Source organism: Nematostella vectensis, chromosome 6, assembly GCF_932526225.1.
Source record: "Nematostella vectensis chromosome 6, jaNemVect1.1, whole genome shotgun sequence".
NCBI lineage: Eukaryota > Metazoa > Cnidaria > Anthozoa > Actiniaria > Edwardsiidae > Nematostella > Nematostella vectensis.
In genome coordinates this window covers 6932411-6952604 of record NC_064039.1, presented here as the reverse complement: position 1 = coordinate 6952604, position 20194 = coordinate 6932411, and the positions used below count along the sequence as shown (strand labels likewise).

At 39.5% G+C, this 20194-nt stretch overlaps 2 protein-coding genes and 1 long non-coding RNA gene across 4 annotated transcripts; 1 reads left to right on the top strand and 2 right to left on the bottom strand.

Annotated features, from left to right (window-relative positions):
- The first annotated feature begins 854 nt into the window (after window positions 1-854).
- Window positions 855-11057, top strand: LOC125567984. The gene is made up of 2 exons (XR_007311968.1): window positions 855-971; window positions 10127-11057. It is a non-coding gene; the product is annotated as an uncharacterized LOC125567984 (long non-coding RNA).
- Window positions 1139-7493, bottom strand: LOC116619670. Its single transcript, XM_032384665.2, has 5 exons — window positions 6988-7493; window positions 6176-6304; window positions 4209-4247; window positions 3359-3488; window positions 1139-2376 (listed from the first exon to the last, which is right to left on the bottom strand). The coding sequence occupies exons 1-5, from the start codon at window positions 7180-7182 to the stop codon at window positions 1994-1996; spliced, it is 876 nt and encodes a 291-aa protein (XP_032240556.1). The 5' UTR covers window positions 7183-7493; the 3' UTR covers window positions 1139-1993.
- Window positions 8765-19832, bottom strand: LOC5515077 (nucleosome assembly protein 1-like 1). Of its 2 annotated transcripts, none has more exons than XM_032384663.2 (20): window positions 19691-19832; window positions 18603-18676; window positions 18069-18124; window positions 17368-17414; window positions 15284-15332; window positions 15115-15207; window positions 14730-14858; window positions 14175-14238; window positions 13193-13266; window positions 12761-12862; window positions 12641-12691; window positions 12466-12554; window positions 11813-11883; window positions 11675-11749; window positions 11409-11431; window positions 11083-11157; window positions 10972-11010; window positions 10805-10834; window positions 9772-9837; window positions 8765-9282 (listed from the first exon to the last, which is right to left on the bottom strand). In XM_032384663.2, the coding sequence occupies exons 2-20, from the start codon at window positions 18670-18672 to the stop codon at window positions 9247-9249; spliced, it is 1239 nt and encodes a 412-aa protein (XP_032240554.1). In that variant the 5' UTR covers window positions 18673-18676; window positions 19691-19832; the 3' UTR covers window positions 8765-9246. The 2 variants fall into 2 exon arrangements, with proteins under 2 accessions (XP_032240554.1, XP_032240555.1); XM_032384664.2 differs by having other exon boundaries at window positions 14745-14858.
- Window positions 19833-20194: the final 362 nt, after the last annotated feature.

Sequence of the window (20194 nt, the reverse complement as noted above, 5' to 3'; positions counted from 1 at the left end):
CGTTTACACTTGAAAACTTAACCTCATCAATTTGAATTCTGAGGTCAAATTGCTGCTGTGATTATTGAGATTTTTCTGGCCGTTCTTGTTATTCTGTGGTGGCTTCGCTTACAAGATTCACTATAATTCAAGATAATCTTTTAGAGATCACCTTGTCTGATGTTTTCTCTGATGTTTGTCGTTTTTGTTTTTATTGTTTGCGCTAGTACGTTAGGGATTCGCAGTCCCTTGACTTGGAAACTAGTTTGTTGTAAAGTATTGTGTAAAATGTCCAGCAAAATGCGCGGATCTCAAAAAGATGTGGTAATCTCATGGCTATTGAGTAAACACTATATGAGAAATGACTGACATCGGAAAGCAATAGCTGACAAGAACTGTCAACAGATTTACCTGTAACCTTGGTTGAGTACGCTCAACCCCGAATGGTCTTTGGCGAGCACTTGCGAGCTTGCGAGCACCCCACTTTGTTGCGAGGCCGAGCATGTTTAGTTGTTGAATAAATCGAGCAACCTGCACATTGAAAAATACAATGCGAGCACGGCGGAAAAAAATTGCGCGAGCATGCAAGCGAAATTTCGAGGGACCATTAGGGGGCCCTATAAAACGACACACAGTCCGTTTTAGTTTCCACAGAATGGGTCATGAAGTATTAAAATCGCAGCATCATTAATCGGTTCAGAAATCTCTCCGAGGAGAGAAAGCGACTAAATAAAGTCAGGGTTTATTTTGAGGCATGGGAGGGGGAGGGGGAGCTATAAATGAATGATATTCAGAGCTAACGAGCGAAAAAGGGATAAAAAGAAAATGTTAAAATGTTTTTCTTTCCTTAGGAAAAAAATCGCGCCGCTGGGGGCCGAGTTACTCATTTACCAGGCGGCGTCGGTTACATAGCGTGTCGTTTGAAAGGTCACAAGAGCGTAGGAACAGAGCTCGCTGGAGGAGCGAAACCAAGGCAAATTCGGCCAGTTGAGGTAGGAATACGTGCTTTATTCAACACTCTACAATGTAACCCGAGTACATGCCCCAAGAGCATCTTGTTTATTCTGAAAGGTGGCCGAGGGGAGTGGGGGTGGGGTCACTGAGAGCGCATGACGTAAGTTAAAAAAAACACACACTCACACAACAAACTAACAGCATATTATCCAAACATTTGCTTTATTTCTAATTATCGCCCTGTTTTACAGGTCTTTAAGAGTATCTTTGATATACTTTAAACAAATTATATTAGCATTTACAACTTTCCCCTATATTACTTTGAGATATAGCCATCCCCCCAGGCCTTCCTAAGACAATACAAACTCGGATCTCTTCTTCGCATGATATTTTAAACTGTCCCTCTAGTGTAATATAGTTTACCAGTTAGGTGTTAGAAAATGAAGTGGTCGACCTATTATTATTATTATTTATTATAGCGTAGACACGACGAATTCTTATTGTCATAGTATAAAGAAAAAGAAAACGAAAAGTTTTTAAATTGGTCCGGATCTGTAGTATTCGGTTTCTTCCATTTTTCTTAATCTCTGATAATATTTCCTATTTGTGAAAAAAAATGTCAATCAAAACAAGCGGACACGGCAAAAAAGTAGACGAAAATACAGAAAGCCATTTAATTTTATCAGGGATTGCTAGGGAATTCAGAAGCCAGTCAAAGCCTGAGATAATAAAGCTTTAGTGTACTTCCGACAACAATTTCTTGATACGTTGACTGGTTGACGTCGTGTTCGAGGGTATATTGGGTTGCACCCTTAAGGGAGTGTCCGAAAAAAAACCGTTTACTCTCCTACGGTCAACCTGTGGTGTCACCGTAGACACCCCAGGTAGACAGGGGAGTTCGGGTACTCTAGTCGCACCTCTTTTCGGAAATTGTTTGTTCACACATGTAAAATGCGTCATGCCAAAATCTAACGTCGTGTCAAATTCCCTTTCCTTCCCTCCCCCCTTTTTTTCTAAAACCGGCTACTTTAGAGCCAGCATCGTCACGTCTTATGTCTCGCTAATCTGATTTCTTTTTCTGGTTTTTCTTGTTCCGTTGTCTGCGCTTCCGTTTCTGCTTGCGCGTTCGTCTTTGCGCTCGGTCGTTTTGGCTTTGTTGAAGATCATCATCTCCGCAACTGAACGTGCAGATGACGCGAAACGTTGAGCAATCCGAGAAGTTTTTCCTCTTCCCTTGGCCCACGCAGATCCGCTCGCAAGGGCAGTCGAGCCCTGTGCATTGTAAGAGGTTGTTGGTCGAGTTCTGTTGAACCCTCTTTCCCCGCACACGTCGGCTTCGCCCGCTTGTGTTCCCAAAGATCTCACATACCCTCTGACGATTGGAGCTTTGCGACGTGATAGTCCTTGCAACAGTCACGGGGGATCTTGTTGTCGATACGTTAGCTAAACAGAGAGAAACAAAATTAAAGTGGGACCCCGGTTACATGAACTAGCTTTCTAGCGGCTATTTTCGAGTCGCTCCTACTCAACTCGGAAACTTTTAGCTAACTCCAGCAGTTTCTCGTCTCCCTTTCGAGTAGCGGGATTCTACTATACAAAATTTGGATTTCTTTCTTTTCTTCCTGCTCTGATTTTGCTTTTTACTTAGAAAATACCCATGCAAATTAAAAATTATATAAAATTGCACGACCCGTCAGGCAGCTCGTATGGTATGATAAGAGAGGCACAAACTTCAATTATCTAGAAAATATGTCAACATGACGAGTTCATGAAAAGTTATAATTTCAACACTGTTTTCCCAAGAAGTCGAGGAATGTTTTTCTGGCTGGCGCTGCCAAAGAATGCGTAGGATGTCAGCATAGGAGGGGGACCGGAAGGAAATGGCGGAGGAGGACGGGGCACATGTTGAGGTCAGACTGGTAGCTTTATGTTGATAGCCATGAAATGCTTGTTATCGATTCTATGCACATCTCCCGCCTCGTTATGCTGACCTAAACGCCCTAGGTTCCCGAGAATTGCAACAATGTATAGATTGAGTTCAAGACGGACAGAGTTTCGAAGGAGCAAAGGACGTGTATGGCTTCCAAAATGCTTTACATACCTTTCACAGTGGTCTGGTGTGATGTGTGTGGTGGGGAGGGAATGGAGGAGTGGAAAAGAGGGTTTGCCTATCTAGGAGGGTGTAGGAATAGAGATGGGATGTGGGAGGAAGGTGAAGGAATCGAAACGAGGCATATCAATCATGGCTGTCGTTTTTCTAAATGGTCTAAAATTACATATAAGGTATGTAAAACCTAATAAGGAAATGACAGAGCGAGCAAGAAAAACGACAGTTTTTAAAACAAGATTGACAGATATGGTTTGTCTAATAGTGGAGGGTGTAAAAATGGTTGGGGGAGGGGAGGGGGGTGAGGTTGCAACTTACATGATGAGCTGGTATTGTACGTCACGAATCTGTACACGGTAGCGTCCCGACACATCCTATAGATTGCAGCCTGGTACTCTGGCCGCACAAACTGACTCAATGCCTTGTACTTGTCCCCATTCAGCCCGTCCTGAAAAATGAGTTGACAGATTGACCGTTTGGAAACCAATATCTCTGGGCTAAGTGAGCCTAAGCCGCCATCTTGGACTGCCGAGATAGTCGGAGCTTAAAGAAGCTCTGTCAGCCACAATTTCATAACCTTAGCAGCTATAAAGTCAATAGAACCCATTTGCATCGACCGGTCCCTATCATTGCCTTTTAATTTTTTCGCCAAAGATCAAGCCTTTTAAGTTTTTTTTTCCGTACGGGTTTTTGGCACGTAGACGAGGCATTTTTTTTTAGATTGGAGCAAAACTTTATGAAGAATAGAAATATGCCCTGCCGTCGGGCACAAATGATCTGGTAAGATTGCCTACCAAGCATGTTTGTGTATTATACATCAGGCCCGTACCCACGGGGGGTGCAGGGGGTGCGAACGCCCCCCAACCCCCCCCCCCCCCCCCCCCCCCCACACACACACACACACAACGGCCAAAGGTCCACTTTTGGTTCTCAATAGACGTGCTATTTGTAGACAAAACTATAAAGCATAAGCTAGATCACTCTGGTTTGTAGCCAAATCCGTCAATAAACGTCAAGTAAAGATACTGAAAAGGCATAAAAAATCATTCTTTGTTCTTTCGGAGGTGGAGAATTCCCCCCCCTGGAAAATTAGGTCCACTTTTTCGGATTTCGCCCCCCCCCCCCCAAGATAAATCCTGGTTACGGGCCTGTACATCATTAATCTTACCATAGAATGGTCATAGATAGGCTCGATCCGCCGATCTCTCTGATAAAAACAAATAAACATTTGATCAGCTATTTCGCTCTAACGTTATCATCACTAACGACCAAGGCCGCACTAACGGGAGACCACTAAAGTGATATCTTAAAACATCAGATACTGTTATTAAAAAAGAGTAGGGTTTTTCGTGCTCATGATTAAAAGTTCTAACCCTTTTTATCGATAAACATCAATGGGTAAGCAATGGGTATCATATGCTAGAAGATGTGGCGATTAAAACAAATATAAATGTGCTTTGGGAAAAGCCGAGGGGGACTGGTGCTTGCGCCCCCTTTGCCTAGCTACGCGCATGAAACATTTTAATCCTTAACGCCTTAAGACTGCCATAGACCCCTTTTTTTCACACCTATTCACCCATGCCCTATCCCATTCCCTGACTGTTGTACTGCTGACAGCTTTCGCAAGAATGTGAGGTTATGCTGGAGGAGGTGAAGAGAACCTGAGATGGGACAAGTGCTTGAGGGCTATCCGGACCACACGTAAAAACTCTCTTGAGCTCGTCATCGTCTAACAGTTGTGATCATACCAGACAACATCATACCAGAAACCCACCGTGATGGATAATACCATAAAAAAATATTCTCAAATAGCCTACTCCATTCTCATTATATTAGCCGTACCACTATTCAATAAAAAACATATTGAATTTCTAGGTGTTTTATCTAGAGACTTTAACCCTTTCATTTAGCGACTACTTATCGTAAAAGGAGGCCACTCAAGTGATATATTGAGGCAGAGGGATGGATAGCGATTACGCAACAGAAAATACTGTGTTGTTATGCTCTATTTGGACTGTTGCCAGCCTAGGTAGACTGGGAATTGTCTATGCGCGACCTCGGGCACGTTTTTGTGGTTGCAGACGTGCATGGCGAGGTATGCGTGAGTCATCTCGATTGTCGAGGGGAGTTCACGTCAAACGAAAAACGATGAGCATGAATGATAACCACATTTTGGACTAAATTTGCCACTCGGGGGCAAGCGTGGCAAATGTGTGATCATATTTTAGGGTCTCAATGCTTGAAATGTAATTTGACTAAGGGTATATCGAAAGAAATCTAGAGACTGTATGTTAAATATAGCATACCCAGTCGAAAACTAATTAATAAAACAAGATGTCAAGTAGAACGATGAACCGTTTTTTTTTTTTTCAGACTTTGCATTCCTTGTAATGAATAAGTGATGAAACGATGTATATTTTGTAATGTAGTTGAAAGGGGGGTGGTCTAATAAAAACGCACGTTTCCTCTGATTGAAATGAAGAGGGTTATAAGTTGAAAACGAGTTAAGTACCTAGCTTTCCTATGTTAATAATCCCACCGGAGAGGAAAACCATACGTCTGGGAAGCCAAGTTGGATTAGACGCTCAAAGATAACATCGGCTTTTATGGTCAGGTCAGTTAATGTCTGAACACCTTGGCTTTGTACAATGAGCTAGCAGGACACGATATGAAGAAAATTATTTTGGAAAAGGGCGTGTTCTCGACTGCTTTGAATGCTCAACCTGAAAAGCACTAACTGCTGGTTGCATTTCAGTGGCAGATACGGAGGAGTTCATTGTGCGTGTGTGCGCGTTGTGAACACGGAGGTTCCCCCTCCTCTTCTGAAGTCTAAGAAGAAGTGTACGGAAGCTAAAATCCAAAAATTCACATCCCGCCATATATGTGTTTAAAATATCGTGATACCCCCACACCTCCTTTCCATTCAGGATGATTCCCCCGAGAAATCCTGAGTTCAACTCATGCATTTCAGGCAATTATGGCAAATCAAAATGAGGCCCTGGGAACTGTTAGAAACATATTTTAAACATAAAGAGTAGAAACCACTTTCTTTTCTTCCTGGTATTCAAGGCTTGCTTGTCCGTTAGAGGCCCTTTTTAAACAGACGGAAAGCTGATAAAAGTTTCTTTCTTTCACCTGTATGAAGTTCATCAAGTCTTGCCAAGTCGTGGTATCGTTCACACTTTTGTCTCGCAGGTACGGCTGCTTGGTTACAAAGCACACAGGTACACCCTGGCAAGCCGATACTTTGAGGCAGGAAAATCCCTGAGAAAATACGGGAATTTGATCAACTTAGACGGCCATTTCCCCTCGAGGCACATAAATCCCTGATATAATAGGCCTAGTAATATTGAGATGGACATGTTTCAATACACACCCCTGACAAAAAAAACCTAATGTTAATCTTAAAAGGCACGAGCCTTGTCAGCCCTCTGGTAAAATACTCGCAGCTTAACAGCTTAGCCTTTCCTTTTCCCGAGGCATAAAAGAGGGTCCGATAAAACAAAAATTGAAAAAAAAAAATCATTTCCGATCGAGTAAATAACAAGTTATTGCTACTACTATTCAAAATGTATAACATCAAAACGACGATTGACTATTACTTTTTACACTTTGCGATAGATTAAAAAAACATTTATCAATCTCCTAGCTTTGACATCATCAAATCATTAACTCTTGAATGTGTGGAAATAAGAGGACGATTATCTGCGCCAATGAAACAAAACCCCTCCCATGGAGCTGACCAATGTATTGTCTAAGTACTTTGGCGATTGTAACCACAGAGGCGTATAAACACCGCGGGATTCCATTAAAAATTTGAACGCGCATTAAATGTCCAGTTTGAATTCGATTTGAATGATAACCTTGGGTAAATTTCTTGGTGTACAGGACGTAACAAATTTATGATCAGATAGTTTCAAGGATGATATCCTCATAGTTAGGTATACCTTGTTGTTGGACGTTAAGTCGAAATAAGCGTGAAGCTCAATCGCCGATCCGACTATTCCACGGCGAAGAGCCGCCTTACAATAATCATGCAGATTTCGTTGGTGAAATCGCTGCCTTTTTCTTGCTGATTCAGAAGTAGAAAGAAGAAGGAAACAGATCACAAGGCAGAGAAGGATCGCTTGATATGCCGCCATACCAAAGAAGCGCACAGTTTTTCCTTCTTAGACCGAGATTCCAGATCCTCTCAAGTTTACTCACAGCATTGAACTCAATTTCCTCCACATAAAGAGAACTAACAATGGCTTGAGACGCATTTGTAGACCCCGGGGTCAATCTTGTCAAGCTATCCAATAAAGTTGTCACATTTTTGGAGACGCGTTACTTCATCGTCCTCAAAGCCGTAAAATTCAGACAACGGGGCAATCGTAATTAATTAAGGGATAAAGTAATGGCGCTATCTTAACATAACGGAGTTCACCCTGTTATAGCCTTCATGCCTTTCTGAGGGAGGTATGTCTGGGAAATTTGGAGATGTGGTATTCGCGTGTGCAAAATGTCATGGTGCATACACAGACAAAACATTGGGAAGTTTATTTTTCAACCGATATGGGCGTGTCTCGGGGTCAATGCGACGCTATTGGTACGCGGCTGTTTATTTGACCGAGATTAACTTAAAGTAAAATATTTTCAGTCACGAGACCTTTTGAAGGTTTCGCGTGTACAGACGAAAGTTGATTATACAGGCGGATTCTTTAAATAAAATAATTACCGAAGAAAATCAAATGTCCCCCCTTATTTAAGACGAGAATTTTAAACATTTTGAGGTGATGAATGTAAATGAAGGTCGATATCTTGTGATGGACGCGTTACAATTTGAGTGAAGAGGATTATATGTGTTTTCAATTAAATGATAACCTCAGAGGGTCATTAAGTATGGCTAAATAAAGAACGTGCGAAAATTGTTCTCAATATAAAAAGGAGTGTCAAAAATAAACCAATGATCGAGAGAGTTCACTATGAAACAGGCAATAGGAGGCAATCTACCTTTTCTTGCAACTTTGCAACGCACCAAAAAAAGACAGATGGATGTTCCACGCGTAATTTTCTTGCAACTCGCAACGCAACAAAAATTGCGTTGCGAGTTGGTCTCGTATGGAGTTGTGTTAATGGTGCAGGAGAATTCCTCGTGCAACACGGGGAAAAATGAAAAACAAATTACAATCAAAAACAAGAAGCAAACAGTATGTATTGTTTCTTTCAAAAATCAGATAATGAAGAAACTATTTTAGTTGGTACAAGCCTCAGCTCGAACTCGCATCAACAGTCAACTACCATTACACATGTAAGGTAGACAGACGCAATCTGAGAGAACCCCACAATCCCCACGGAATGCCAATAAATTACGGGTTATTTCTTCTAAAGGATCGTGCCCTGATTTTTGTAAGGCTGGTGACACGCCTAAAACGGGGGAAAACATGTTTGAAAAAACGGTATTGTAAGCATACCGACTTTTTAAATGCCCTGTACCTCTCCCCTTTGACCTCAAACACTTTGAGAATATCCTCTCGTACCTCATTGTACCGTACTACCTATCCTATACACCGTTTAGTTTTTTTCTTTTTGCATTTTTCTATAAGCTGGGAATATTTCTAAACCGATCCTTCAAAGTAAATAACTCACAAAAGAAAAAGTATAAATACTGAGGGAAAATATACTCTGGGACACAAGTACAGATGAACTAGAAACTAATAAAAAAGAAAGCAAATATGAAACCACTTGCAGTGAAATCGTTTTAATCACAAATTTAAACCAGCAACTTCGCTAGAAACATTAATTTGTCTTTAATTACAAGCAACAGTGTTGAAGTAATTGTATAAAGCATAGTTAGTAGACTAACTATGTACAAAAGCTTGTATTATCTATATTTCTATGGTGTCTCCACTAAAAAAAGGCGGGAAAACGGAGAGGTGTAAGTTTTCAGACTTTTTTTTTTTTACAACATCGCGCGCATGGTCGATATTGGACGCTTGGCGGGAAATCAGAATACTCAATCGGGTAGGAAAATGTCACATGGATTTGACTCCTGTATCTATCCTCATAATAAAATGCGCCGAGCATGTACCATGACGATTTATAAATAGCCGCGAAACTACTGTATAAGGACAAAGTACCACAGGAACAGTGTATTCATCTAAGGCCATAGGAATTATTCCCTGGCTGCTTTCGTACAAGTCCAGCTTGCTAAATCTGTTGTTCTCTCATTGTTGTTTACATTCTTGAGGCTGGCTTCCGTCCTTCAAATAGATCAATCAAAGCAGCTTCAGAGCCGTAGCATGCCACGTAAGATTGGGAGGGGGAAAATTCAAAAAACATTAAAACTACATTAGGGGGGGGACTAAGCCACGCCCCTACTGGTCATTTCCTGATAATTTCCTAATACAACAATACCAACTGCTCAGTTATTGAATTGTAATTGTCTGAATTTAAAAAAAAAGCATGTCCTGGTCAAATAATGTAGCGCTGTTAGCACACTTGTACAATTAACTTCTCTTAGCGGCCGACCACCTAACTTTTGAAAGGGGAGAGCGGGATTTGAAACAAAATATTCCTGCATCGTTTGGTTCAAAGAAAAGGGGTGGGACCTTTTGGATAAAAAAATGCTCGCCAGGAAAAAAAAAAGATTCTGCTCGACAAATCAAACAACACAAGCTTGCATGGGCCATCAGACATGGGGATTTTTAATAACGCTTTATCTTTATCGCGCATCTTTTCAAATTGCTTACCGCTGGTGGTTGGTAGTCAGGGTCTTCATCCTCGTCACCATCATCATCATGGTCATCATCATCATCCTACAAAAAAAACATCATTTTTGTTATCATTTGAAGCCATCGGTCATCATCCGCATTGCAATTATACAATTCCAAGTTCTGTCCTTTTTTGTGATTCTATGTGGTTATTGAGATTCTTGGCTGACGCCAAGCGTGTGTTTCTTCTAATAACACATGGACCCTCGACAATTAGAGTGGGCAATTTATGAGTGTCGTTGAATAACATGAAAATGAATATTGTCAGTCATCCAGATATTTGTTAATAACGGAAATATAAGTCAACTTCTGGAATTTTGATATTTTTTGACAGAAACCATTAGTCTTCATCAGTGACTTAGTCAAGATCTTGGACCGTGAGCACGATTGGAGAAGGAGGGGAGTTAAAGAGGCTGTCTGGGAAAAAGTGGAAGCCCCATCAGTCTTCATCAGTGACTTAGTCAAGATCTTGGACCGTGAGCACGATTGGAGAAGGAGGGGAGTTAAAGAGGCTGTCTGGGAAAAAGTGGAAGCCCCATCAGTCTTCATCAGTGACTTAGTCAAGATCTTGGACCGTGAGCACGATTGGAGAAGGAGGGGAGTTAAAGAGGCTGTCTGGGAAAAAGTGGAAGCCCCATCAGTCTTCATCAGTGACTTAGTTAAGATCTTGGACCGTGAGCACGATTGGAGAAGGAGGGGAGTTAAAGAGGCTGTCTGGGAAAAAGTGGAAGCCCCGACCCTCAACAAGAAAGGGGGGTTCTGGTTCTCCTCGTCACACACCTGGGACCGGGCCCTCTCCTCCGTCCCAACGGTTGTCACACAATGCTTTGTCATCACATGACTAAGTCACTGAGACTGGTGGCTTCGGTCGAAACGTCTAATTTCATGTAATATCAAAATTCCAGAAACGGACTTATATTTCCCACGATGAATGTAATTTGAAAGGATTTAATTCTATTGAACAAAAATTTAGTGCAACTGGAAAGGTTTTTAGTTTAGTTGTTTCACTCACCCCCTCCTCATCTTCGTCTTCTTCGTCAAACTAAAATTTAAAAAATATAGGTTAAAGAAACATTTCCATAGTAGTTTAATTTCATTGATCCAAATCCAAATATTACTGATATTTCTACCGTGTTGAAATAAAGTGTATGTATGTATGTACAAGTATTGAAATCCTACCTCGTCCTCAATAGCTTCGCCAGTAAAATAAAGAACAGCCTACAGAAATAGAAATAAAAAAAAATAAATAAATGTTGATGTACAAACAAAAAAATGGTGTGTTTGGATTACCTTTGGGACAAGTCTTTCTCTCACAAAGTGACCAATTTCAAAGTCAGCAGCTAGCAAAGTTTCAGTTTCCTCGTCCTATGGAAAAATATCAAATTTCAGTTAATTTAAATAGGCTTTGCTGAATAGATCAATGCTATACCATCTTCTTACATACCATATTCTATGTTATGTATTTTAGCAAAATCGTCAGTGTTATTATCAAAATGCCATTTCACTTGAAAAAACTGGTTTTAGCTAGCATTATTTTCTTTCCATAGAGAATTATTCCCAAAAACTGAACGAAAAAGGAGAATGTTGTATAAATACACAATTGATCTTCTACTTACCATATCAGCATCATCCTCTGTGACTAAACCAAACAGAAAAAAAATTAGGAGAAGTTACAAGTATACAATGATGACTATTGGTACGTAACATGCTCCAAGCTTCGAGTAAGTACGCAGCTGCTTTGTCTCCTATTATCTTTGCTCTACAAAGGAGCTCTTTTGTCTCTATTCTTCTCGTTCTTTGTGTCGAGGTGCGGATATTGTTCATTTGCCCAATCAAATTGCAGCTTGTAAGAGCTGCGTACTGACCCCCAAGCTTCACCTACCTTCGGGTGGTGAAAAGAAGTTAAAGAACGAGTCATTCTTCACCGTCTTGTTGACAAATCTTGTCTGACCACGTCCTACAGGAAAGAAATCCTTAGCAATGTACGAGGACAATATCAAATCATCTCAAATGAGCCTACCCTTATGTCTTTGCTTCTTCTTGATTACTTTCTGAGTAATATTTTTGCCTTTTTTCCAGTCAATTTTGCATCTAGAACAAAAAAATTACAGTTATTTTTTTCTATTTACTGTTTCTGTGAAAGATTACGCTCTCTGAAAAAAGTAAGGTGTGCTTGTGTTTAGGAGAGTTCTGTTTAAGGGTTTAATAAAACAGTCTTTCCTTTAATTTGCTCTAAACTGCAAAGCAGTTTATTAGGTCGTCCAATGACCAAGAAAGCAAACTATTGAGTTTCTTGATATTGATGCATTTCACATCTGGCTAAAATAAGGATGCAGCCTTTACATGAACAGTTTTGTGATTTTTCTACAAGCCTTAAAGCCGCATTGTCACCAGTTTACTTCCGGAGGTCCGACGGAAACCTCAGCCGTTAAAAGACAAAAGAATCTATTCGAATCCGAAATATTGAACAGGCCATCCGCTCTAAATTAGCAGTCACATCCTCAAAGAAACTTCCAATAGACACACTGCTTTCTATATTTTCAAATATTTTTCGTGTTTTCTGTTAAAAATCATCGGATATTGTTAGGTAATCGACCAGAAGTAAACTGGTGACAATGCGGCTTTAAGTCAGAGCTCAAACGATTTAAAGTCAGAGCTCAATAAAGCCCTTACCCTGATGTGCTCACGATTTCTGGCCCCTCAAATGAAAAAGGGTCATCTTCATCAGGCTCACACTTCATTTTATAGCTTTTGGTTAATACCTACAAAAAGGTATAGAATGCAGTTCTGATTAATGGAAAAAAGGTAAGATGAAGCTGTTTAAAAATTATATGTTGCCAGTACTTACTGTATTTGTAAAGAATGGATTAGGAGTGAAATGAAATTCCAGCACAAATCCCTGAAAAGGAAAAGGGTAACTTATAGAAAATAACTGTAAGAAATGTGAATGGTTAAAAACTGTCTTTACCATTGGGGTAGGCTGGGGGTATTGTGTGGTGTTGGTGCTCTCAGGACCTGTGAAAATCACTCTGACGTCGTGTAGATGCTTCAGGATAGGCTCATCATGCTCCTATTAAAAAAAAACAAAAATGCCTTAGAGCACTGACAGGTGTGGGGGGAGCTTTCTTTTATTTCTCTCAAAGAAGGCTTATTTCAAAATCTTATTTTATTCATTTTTGATACTAGGTACTTTTCTCTCTAAAAAAAGTCTCCTGTTCAATTAAAAAAAAATGAAAACATACTTTATTGTTTTTTTTTTACTCATTGGGGAAAGGTTGTGGGGGCAGGAGGTGCTAATAAAGACAGGGGACTCATTGGGGAGAGGGGCTTAACAGATAGGGGGGCTTTAAAGAGATTTTATGGTACTACAAAAGGTAGGAGCTGTAACCCTGTTAAGTACCTGAATCATCTCGGACAAGAGTTCCACATTCTTCATAGCTGTGAGCCAGAATTCAGGGATCCCCTTGGTGTCTTCTGTTGAGAAATAATTTGGTCATCAGTGATGAATACTGTGAGGCTAAGTTAAAGTGTTGAGCTGTGTCTAATGCAAAAACATGCTGACCTACACAATGCTACCTAATGCCTTAAGTCAATTGTTTCATCTTGTATTATACATATGGGTCACTGATAATCCTCTGATGTATATCTACAGTATAGTGGTGCCTTCATTTAGCTACAATGACAGAGCAAAAAAAATGGCATGAAATTTTCCAATTCTCAATTAAATATATAACCTCAAGATTCCACATACAAGAAGTTCCTCTGACCAAAAGCTTAATTCCAAATTTTAAAGAAATTTAGAAGATATAAAATTTAGATATTAGCAAGCAAAGTTGGCTTTATTTCTGATCAGAGCGCAACTGCTCCCTAAAATCAAGGAGAATTCATACTTTGAAAATTTGAAAATTGCACTTCAAGCCTCATATCTCGAAGACGAATCCATTAGAAAAGAACACTTTTTGATATGTTGGTTTACATGACATAAGGAACCTCTATGCAAAAATTCCGCTTACCGAAGTTAACCAGACCTTATTTTGGGAAAACTTTTTGGCTCTGTCAGCTACAACACTCTTGATTGTGACAAATAGCCAGGTAATCTAAATACAAGTTTTTAGTGAAAAGCAAGTATTGTGAGGTTATGCCTAGCGGTGGCTTATTAGAAGCTGGCTACTGGTTTTAAATAAATAATCATTTTTTGGCTTTGGACTTTTAACAACACGTGATAAAGCCCATTGGGCTAAATTGTGTTCCATGGTCAACATGAGTTGAGTATGGTGACTGCAAATGAGACCACTTCCTACCCCATGCCTTTGACTCAACCACTCCACACTCAATGTATTTATATCTATCTTATTTTTATTTCAAATCCTACAAGATCTCACCTGGAAGCTGTTCTGTTTCAATTTTCTCTTCATCGTCAATCTTCACTTTCTCTTCTACCTCACCCTGAAGGTAACAATAATAATTTTCTTAAAAAAAAAACTTTAACATTGAAATGAAAGCAAGCCAAACAGGATAAACTCATCAGTCATCCCAGAATTATGTGCTGATGCAAAACCACATGATTTCCCCCATTATTCAGGAAAACTACATAACTTTGAAAAAAAAAAACAATAAAAAGGTTCCATGCGTTTCTTTTAGATTAATTACTACCATTTCTTTGCAAAGGACAAGAAAAGTACAAAATACTTGAGCTTTATAAACTACTAGGCCTTCCACAGAAAGGCCGTCACAGTCTGGGCACTGTTTTTTCAGGAAAATTTGCAGAAGAAAAGGCATGACATGGCTGAAAAACAACAACACATAATTCTGGAGGCTTCACTTATTGCTGTCAGATAAGCTAGTTGTCCATAATTAAGAACTACATCATTTTGTTATATGGTACTTTTTACATGTTCCGGCCCAAATGTGTGACAAGTAAAATTCGGCATACATACCGATAGCTTAGATACCTCAGTGGCTTCTTTCTCCTCCTTCTCCTCAGCCTCATCTTCATCCTCAGCGTCACTGGGCCACCTACACTCTTCGTCTGTTGGCTCTACACCTCCACTGGCAATATTCCGCCGCTAATCATCAATCAAATAACTCTTTAATGGGGTGTCCCATAGCCCAAGAGATGTTATCCCATTAAAAAGGAAGCAACAAATGATTTTTAACTTGGGCATACATTTTCACAGTAATGTGGAGCATTATAGATATTTACAAGAGAAGTCTAGTTGGTGCAACAATGAACAGATTTAGAAAAGGCCATCATATTAAAATATTGTAGTTTTTACATAACATTATTGTGTACTGTATAAAAGCTGTAAGTGTATGTCCTACCTTTTCATAAAATGGTTTGAATTTTTCAGCATACTTGCACTCAAGAGCATGGACTTCTTCATAGAATTTCCCCTCCAATTTACAGCATTCAACCTAGACACACAAATGATAAATATAATCATTCAACATCCAAGAGACTTACCACAAAGATAAATAGATTTTCGTGTACCTGGATGTTTTTGAGGGCTTTTATTCTTCTTTGTACAGATTTTGGTAAACTGAAAAGAAAAAAAGAAACATGGTAAGAAAACTAAAGTCTTGATTATTACTACTTTTCATCGCATCATTATTCAATCATTCCATTTATAGGCAAAATCATTACCAAAGGGTACTGTATTTACCAGCGTATAAGACACACCCGCGTATAAGTGGCACTCCGAATTTTGAGCTTAAAATAGTAAAAAATAGACAATATTCAAATATTTCCGCGCTACAGCAATTCCAGAAAGAAATAATGCCAAAAGCAAATTTGATGCAGTTAGTAAACGATTCAATAGAACTAAAACCAAAGTGTTTCTAAAATCGATTTGTTTACAGTTATTATCAATATTTCATGCTATATACATTAAAATTTATCTATACAGGAATTATCGTTATCTAACACTAAAATATATACAATACACCTCAATACTATGAAAAGACTGTTCAGTGTTCAAAGTATGAAACCTTCGAATTCAGACACAAAGAGTGCACAAGAAAATGATTCGTCCAAACCCGCATCACTGGACTCATCTTCACTCTCCTCGTAAGTCACCTTGTCCTTGGTGCCATCAAGCTTGTTGGAGATTCCACACTTGAGAAATGACCTCACGATCATTTCCTGTGGGATGCTCTGCCAAGCATGCATGTTCCAGGAACAAATGAGTTCTTCAGACGGCTTCTTCTGTCGCCTTCCCGCTGTAAACTTGTGTACTCCCTTGGCCATCCATTTCATCCACAGCTCCTTTACCTGATCTTTAAAAGGCTTGTTCAGGCAGACATCAAGAGGCTGGAGTAGAGGTAACTCCTCCAGGAATCACAGCAAGGTCTGTATTCTCTCGCCAAAGAGCTGACTTGACACATCCATCCGTCACAATGGGATTCAAACACTTCATAGACAAGCAAGCTTCGTTGTCGGCCTAGTCCCCCGCACCACGACGATGAGACACCAGACTTTTTCGATCCAAACTTTCATGCCTTCGCATGAAGCCATCGGCTTCAACTTGGCGCCACGAGCAAGAACAACAGTGATGTGGTTCTTCTCATTCCCTGTTCTTCGGATCTTCACTGTTTTCTCGCTGACATTGTTTACCGTACGATTCGGCAGCATGTTGAACGTCAGCGGTGTCTCATCCATGTTGGCAATTAAATGCAATGGATAATTATGTCATTCTCTGTGCTTGATGATGTATGAGTGAAAGTTAACAGGAATCGCTGGCACCAATGATTCCTGGCTTTAAAAGCTCCTGCTGGTATGTTGTATTTCTCTTCCTTCACGAGATCAAGTGCCTTGAGCCTTATCAGCATCGGGAGAATTGCGAGGCCATTATTTCACTTTTCTTTTATCCAGGCCAAGAGATCCACTTCCAGTTCAGGCCATGCAGGTTTGCATCCTCGCGCAGCATGCTTCAATCGTGGCATTTCTTTTAAGTTTTCCTTGTTTCTCCCTCAACGTTACATGTTGGATTCACAAATTCGAAACTCTCGGCAAAGGCAATCATTCTCAGCTTTTTTGCTCAGGGTGTAGCTTTGACGTTTTGTAGACATGATGAAGTGATAATAGTTTAGGATAAAACTTGTGCAACACGCGACGCGACGCACAGTTTAAATAGGCATGCTAATAAATGCACGAATCGAAATCCAAGTATTTTTATTGGTTACTCAAACATGCAAACGATCAATTGACCAATTATGGACAATCTTTTGTTTTCCTTATTATGCAAATTATAAAAAAGTGGCGTTCCGCATATAAAACGCACCCTAATTTTGAAGGTCATTTTGGAGTGAAAAAAGTGCGGCTTATATGCGGGTAAATACGGTACATAATCTGATAAACAGATTTCCAGGTCACTTAGAATAGAGGAAAAAACACAGTAAAAAACAATTTGACAGCAGTCACTTAATGGAGATGGCTGATAAAAAATAGTTCTAAAATCAATGATGGAGTGACCAATATTTTTGGACACTGTAGGCAGCTGCCCAAAGGAAGCTCTGTAGCTGTGTAGGCAGTGGCTTTAAAGTATCTTTAAAAGTGTGATGACAAACTGGTTTTACCTTTGAATATAACCAGATGGCTGTCCAATAAGTCTGCCAAGACCACCCTGTTAAAACCAAAATAAGATTTAAAAAAGCAGATACATTTAGGCATAGGGAAACATAAAATAAATAATGAAATTCAAGCAAATACATAAAACAATAAACTTGGTTCATTTGTATATATTTCCATTTAGAACAGCACATGAGAAGAATGCTGTTTGCCCTAGTCATTAGTTAATAATTTGTTCATTTTTTTTTACACTGGAGGTGTTATTACAGTCCTATACAAATATCATTCCTATATACTATGCTTGAAAACAATTAATATTTGTCAAAATTTGCCAACCTTACATACCTGTCAACCTCCGAAAATTGCAAGGCTTGATAATATTTTTGGGGGAAGGGTGTATTAATTTTTGGGGAGGGGTGGGTATATCTTTGCAGGTGTTTGCCTTATAGAAAGCTCTCGCACACAAATCCACTTATAGATCTCATGAGCGTGTTAGATAAATTGCAATATGTAAGGAAATTTTTGTTTTAACTATTTTAATAGGAAATAAGCAAAATGTCATTTTTATATTGAAAAATTTTTCGGAAGCAATAAAAATTGCTAAAAAGCGGGAGATTTGGTGCTGCACGCAGGAGATGATTTCCAGAATCTTAAGACTCCTGCTTAATGCAGGAGAGTTGACAGGTGTGTCTTCATGTCATGTAGGTACCTGAATGGCAGCAAGTAACTCAGGGTTCTGCATTAGGCCTGCTGCAGTTATAGCGGCTGAAAACAAAAAAATATATAAAATAAAAACTACCATACTGGAGATCCACATATTTATGGCTTAAATAGCTAAAGGCTTAACAGGGCTATATTTATACAAATAAACACTACAAACACTTCAGGGGTGGTGATATTTTTGTAAGGACGGGGTGGGGGGTGGGGGTGGCACTCTTTAGCTGATCCTTTATCCTCTTGCTTTTTCAAATGGAAATCCATTTTATCAAGCAAAATCACTCTTTCAGGGCTTACTGCCTATTGTTTGCACATTATACTATAAATACCACTCCCCATCTGATTCAGTTTCTTTTGCTCTGACGAAGTGCCAACGCTCGAAAGCACAACCACTCCGCCCAACCACTCTGTTTCACAGAGCAGACTCTAAAAAAAGTTCTGTTATAACTGTGACCTTATGAAACCAACCTTTATATAGTGCTGTTAAAAGCTATTTAACAAGCGCTTTTATTCATCCACTTCTCACCTTGGTTCTGAGGAGGTGAGCTTCCCAGTTGATCCCCATCGCTGGAGGCGTCATGTTCTGGATCTGACATGGTTCTACAAAAGGAATCCCCCCCCCCCCAAAAAAAAAAAAGTGAAATTCAAGAAATATTTCCCAAGATAAAGTTAATGGTAAAAGCGAATACCAGATGTCTAAGACACATACATTCTAGAATTTAAATCACAACAATGCTCTGTGGACTATGCAAAGCAACGTGGACTTCAAGGGAAAAAATTACAAGAAACATAGCTGTCAACCCAACTTGGACAAAAATCTTGTGAAATCGAGTGAAATACAGTAAATATGTGAAAAAACCAAGAGAGCCAATGCAACAAAAATTGTTTGTGATAAGGTTCAAAATCTTGTGACACCCCTTGTCTTGTTAACAGCTATGACGGAATGCCTGGGGGATGCCCCCCAAGTCAAATTGTCGAGCTAAAGCTCTGTACATAGGGGTCTCAAAAAATAAAATAGTGCCATTCAAAATACAAAAGGCTGAACAACAGGCAATGGAAATAATAAAAACACCTTCGCTAAATGCACGGTCTTCATTTAGCTTTGCATAATGATCAAAGTGATTCATACTTATACAAATTACAGTACATAAAAATGTACAAAATACAATTTGGTCATAAGTCATTTTGACATTTAGCCAGTGTTGACTTCATGACCATCAAATCAAAAGTGTAATAACATCATAGATCTCGACCACAGCGGCATGAAAAAAAAAATTGGCGCGGATTTCATAATCTGATGCAAGTTCGTATGCAAAGAAATGAACAATCGTCCATTCCATTGCGAAATAAACACGACTCGATAAATCCATGTAAGACGCAGAACAAAATTATAATAAAAACTTTCTTATGCCATGACATGCAATGATGAATAACACATATAAAATATAAAATATACCCCAAAATGGTAAAATCTCTAAATCAATAAGCTTGACACGACTGAAAACGTGATAGTTGACTCATGCGAACTTTTCGGTTTCAAAAAAATAAACTCCAAGAACATAGCAGGCGGTTAAAAAGCTCACCCAATGCGTTTACAATATAGCAAGTACTTACCTTAAGGGTAGATTGTAAGTTTAGAACGACAGTACAAATCGTTGCCGGTTATTTCGGCAAAATACACAAGAACCTGGGAGCCACGAGGTGTGGAGAAATATGGCGCGCCGGGTCATGGGTCCACGGTATTGGTCAGCGTGTGGACGAAGAAGTCTGGGGTTAGAGATGGAGGTGGGGGGGGGGGGGGGGGGGGGGGCTTTCTATCTAAGCCAGGGGTGTCTAAGCTTTGTAATGATAAACACATATAGTTACGTAAGACGAATTTACAGATAGAAGCGCTTCTCAGATATTCGGCAAACGCACAAACTTCTAAAAAAGGAACCTAAGTAGAGGTTTTCGGGCATGCATAATTTATCTACTCGTAATTAAAAATCATCATTGTTCTTACTAAACAGCTAAAATAGGCTCAAACAGGGGCTCATATAAAAGAGTGCTCTTTATTATTATTTTTTAAATCAGTGTTATAATAGTAGTAAGTATAAGCGTATAAGTAATGGGATTTCT

Coding starts and splice junctions, on each gene's coding strand:
- LOC116619670 (XM_032384665.2), bottom strand. CDS start 7,182: ATGGCGGCATATCAAGCGATCCTTCTCTGCCTTGTGATCTGTTTCCTT. Junction 4,248..6,175: donor ACTTGATGAACTTCATACAG/GTGAAAGAAAGA, acceptor TGTTTTTATCAG/AGAGATCGGCGGATCGAGCC. Junction 2,377..3,358: donor GTACAATACCAGCTCATCAT/GTAAGTTGCAAC, acceptor CTCTCTGTTTAG/CTAACGTATCGACAACAAGA.
- LOC5515077 (XM_032384663.2), bottom strand. CDS start 18,672: ATGTCAGATCCAGAACATGACGCCTCCAGCGATGGGGATCAACTGGGA. Junction 15,333..17,367: donor CCATCTGGTTATATTCAAAG/GTAAAACCAGTT, acceptor TTTTCTTTTCAG/TTTACCAAAATCTGTACAAA. Junction 11,158..11,408: donor CAGAGGATGATGCTGATATG/GTAAGTAGAAGA, acceptor ATTTTTCCATAG/GACGAGGAAACTGAAACTTT.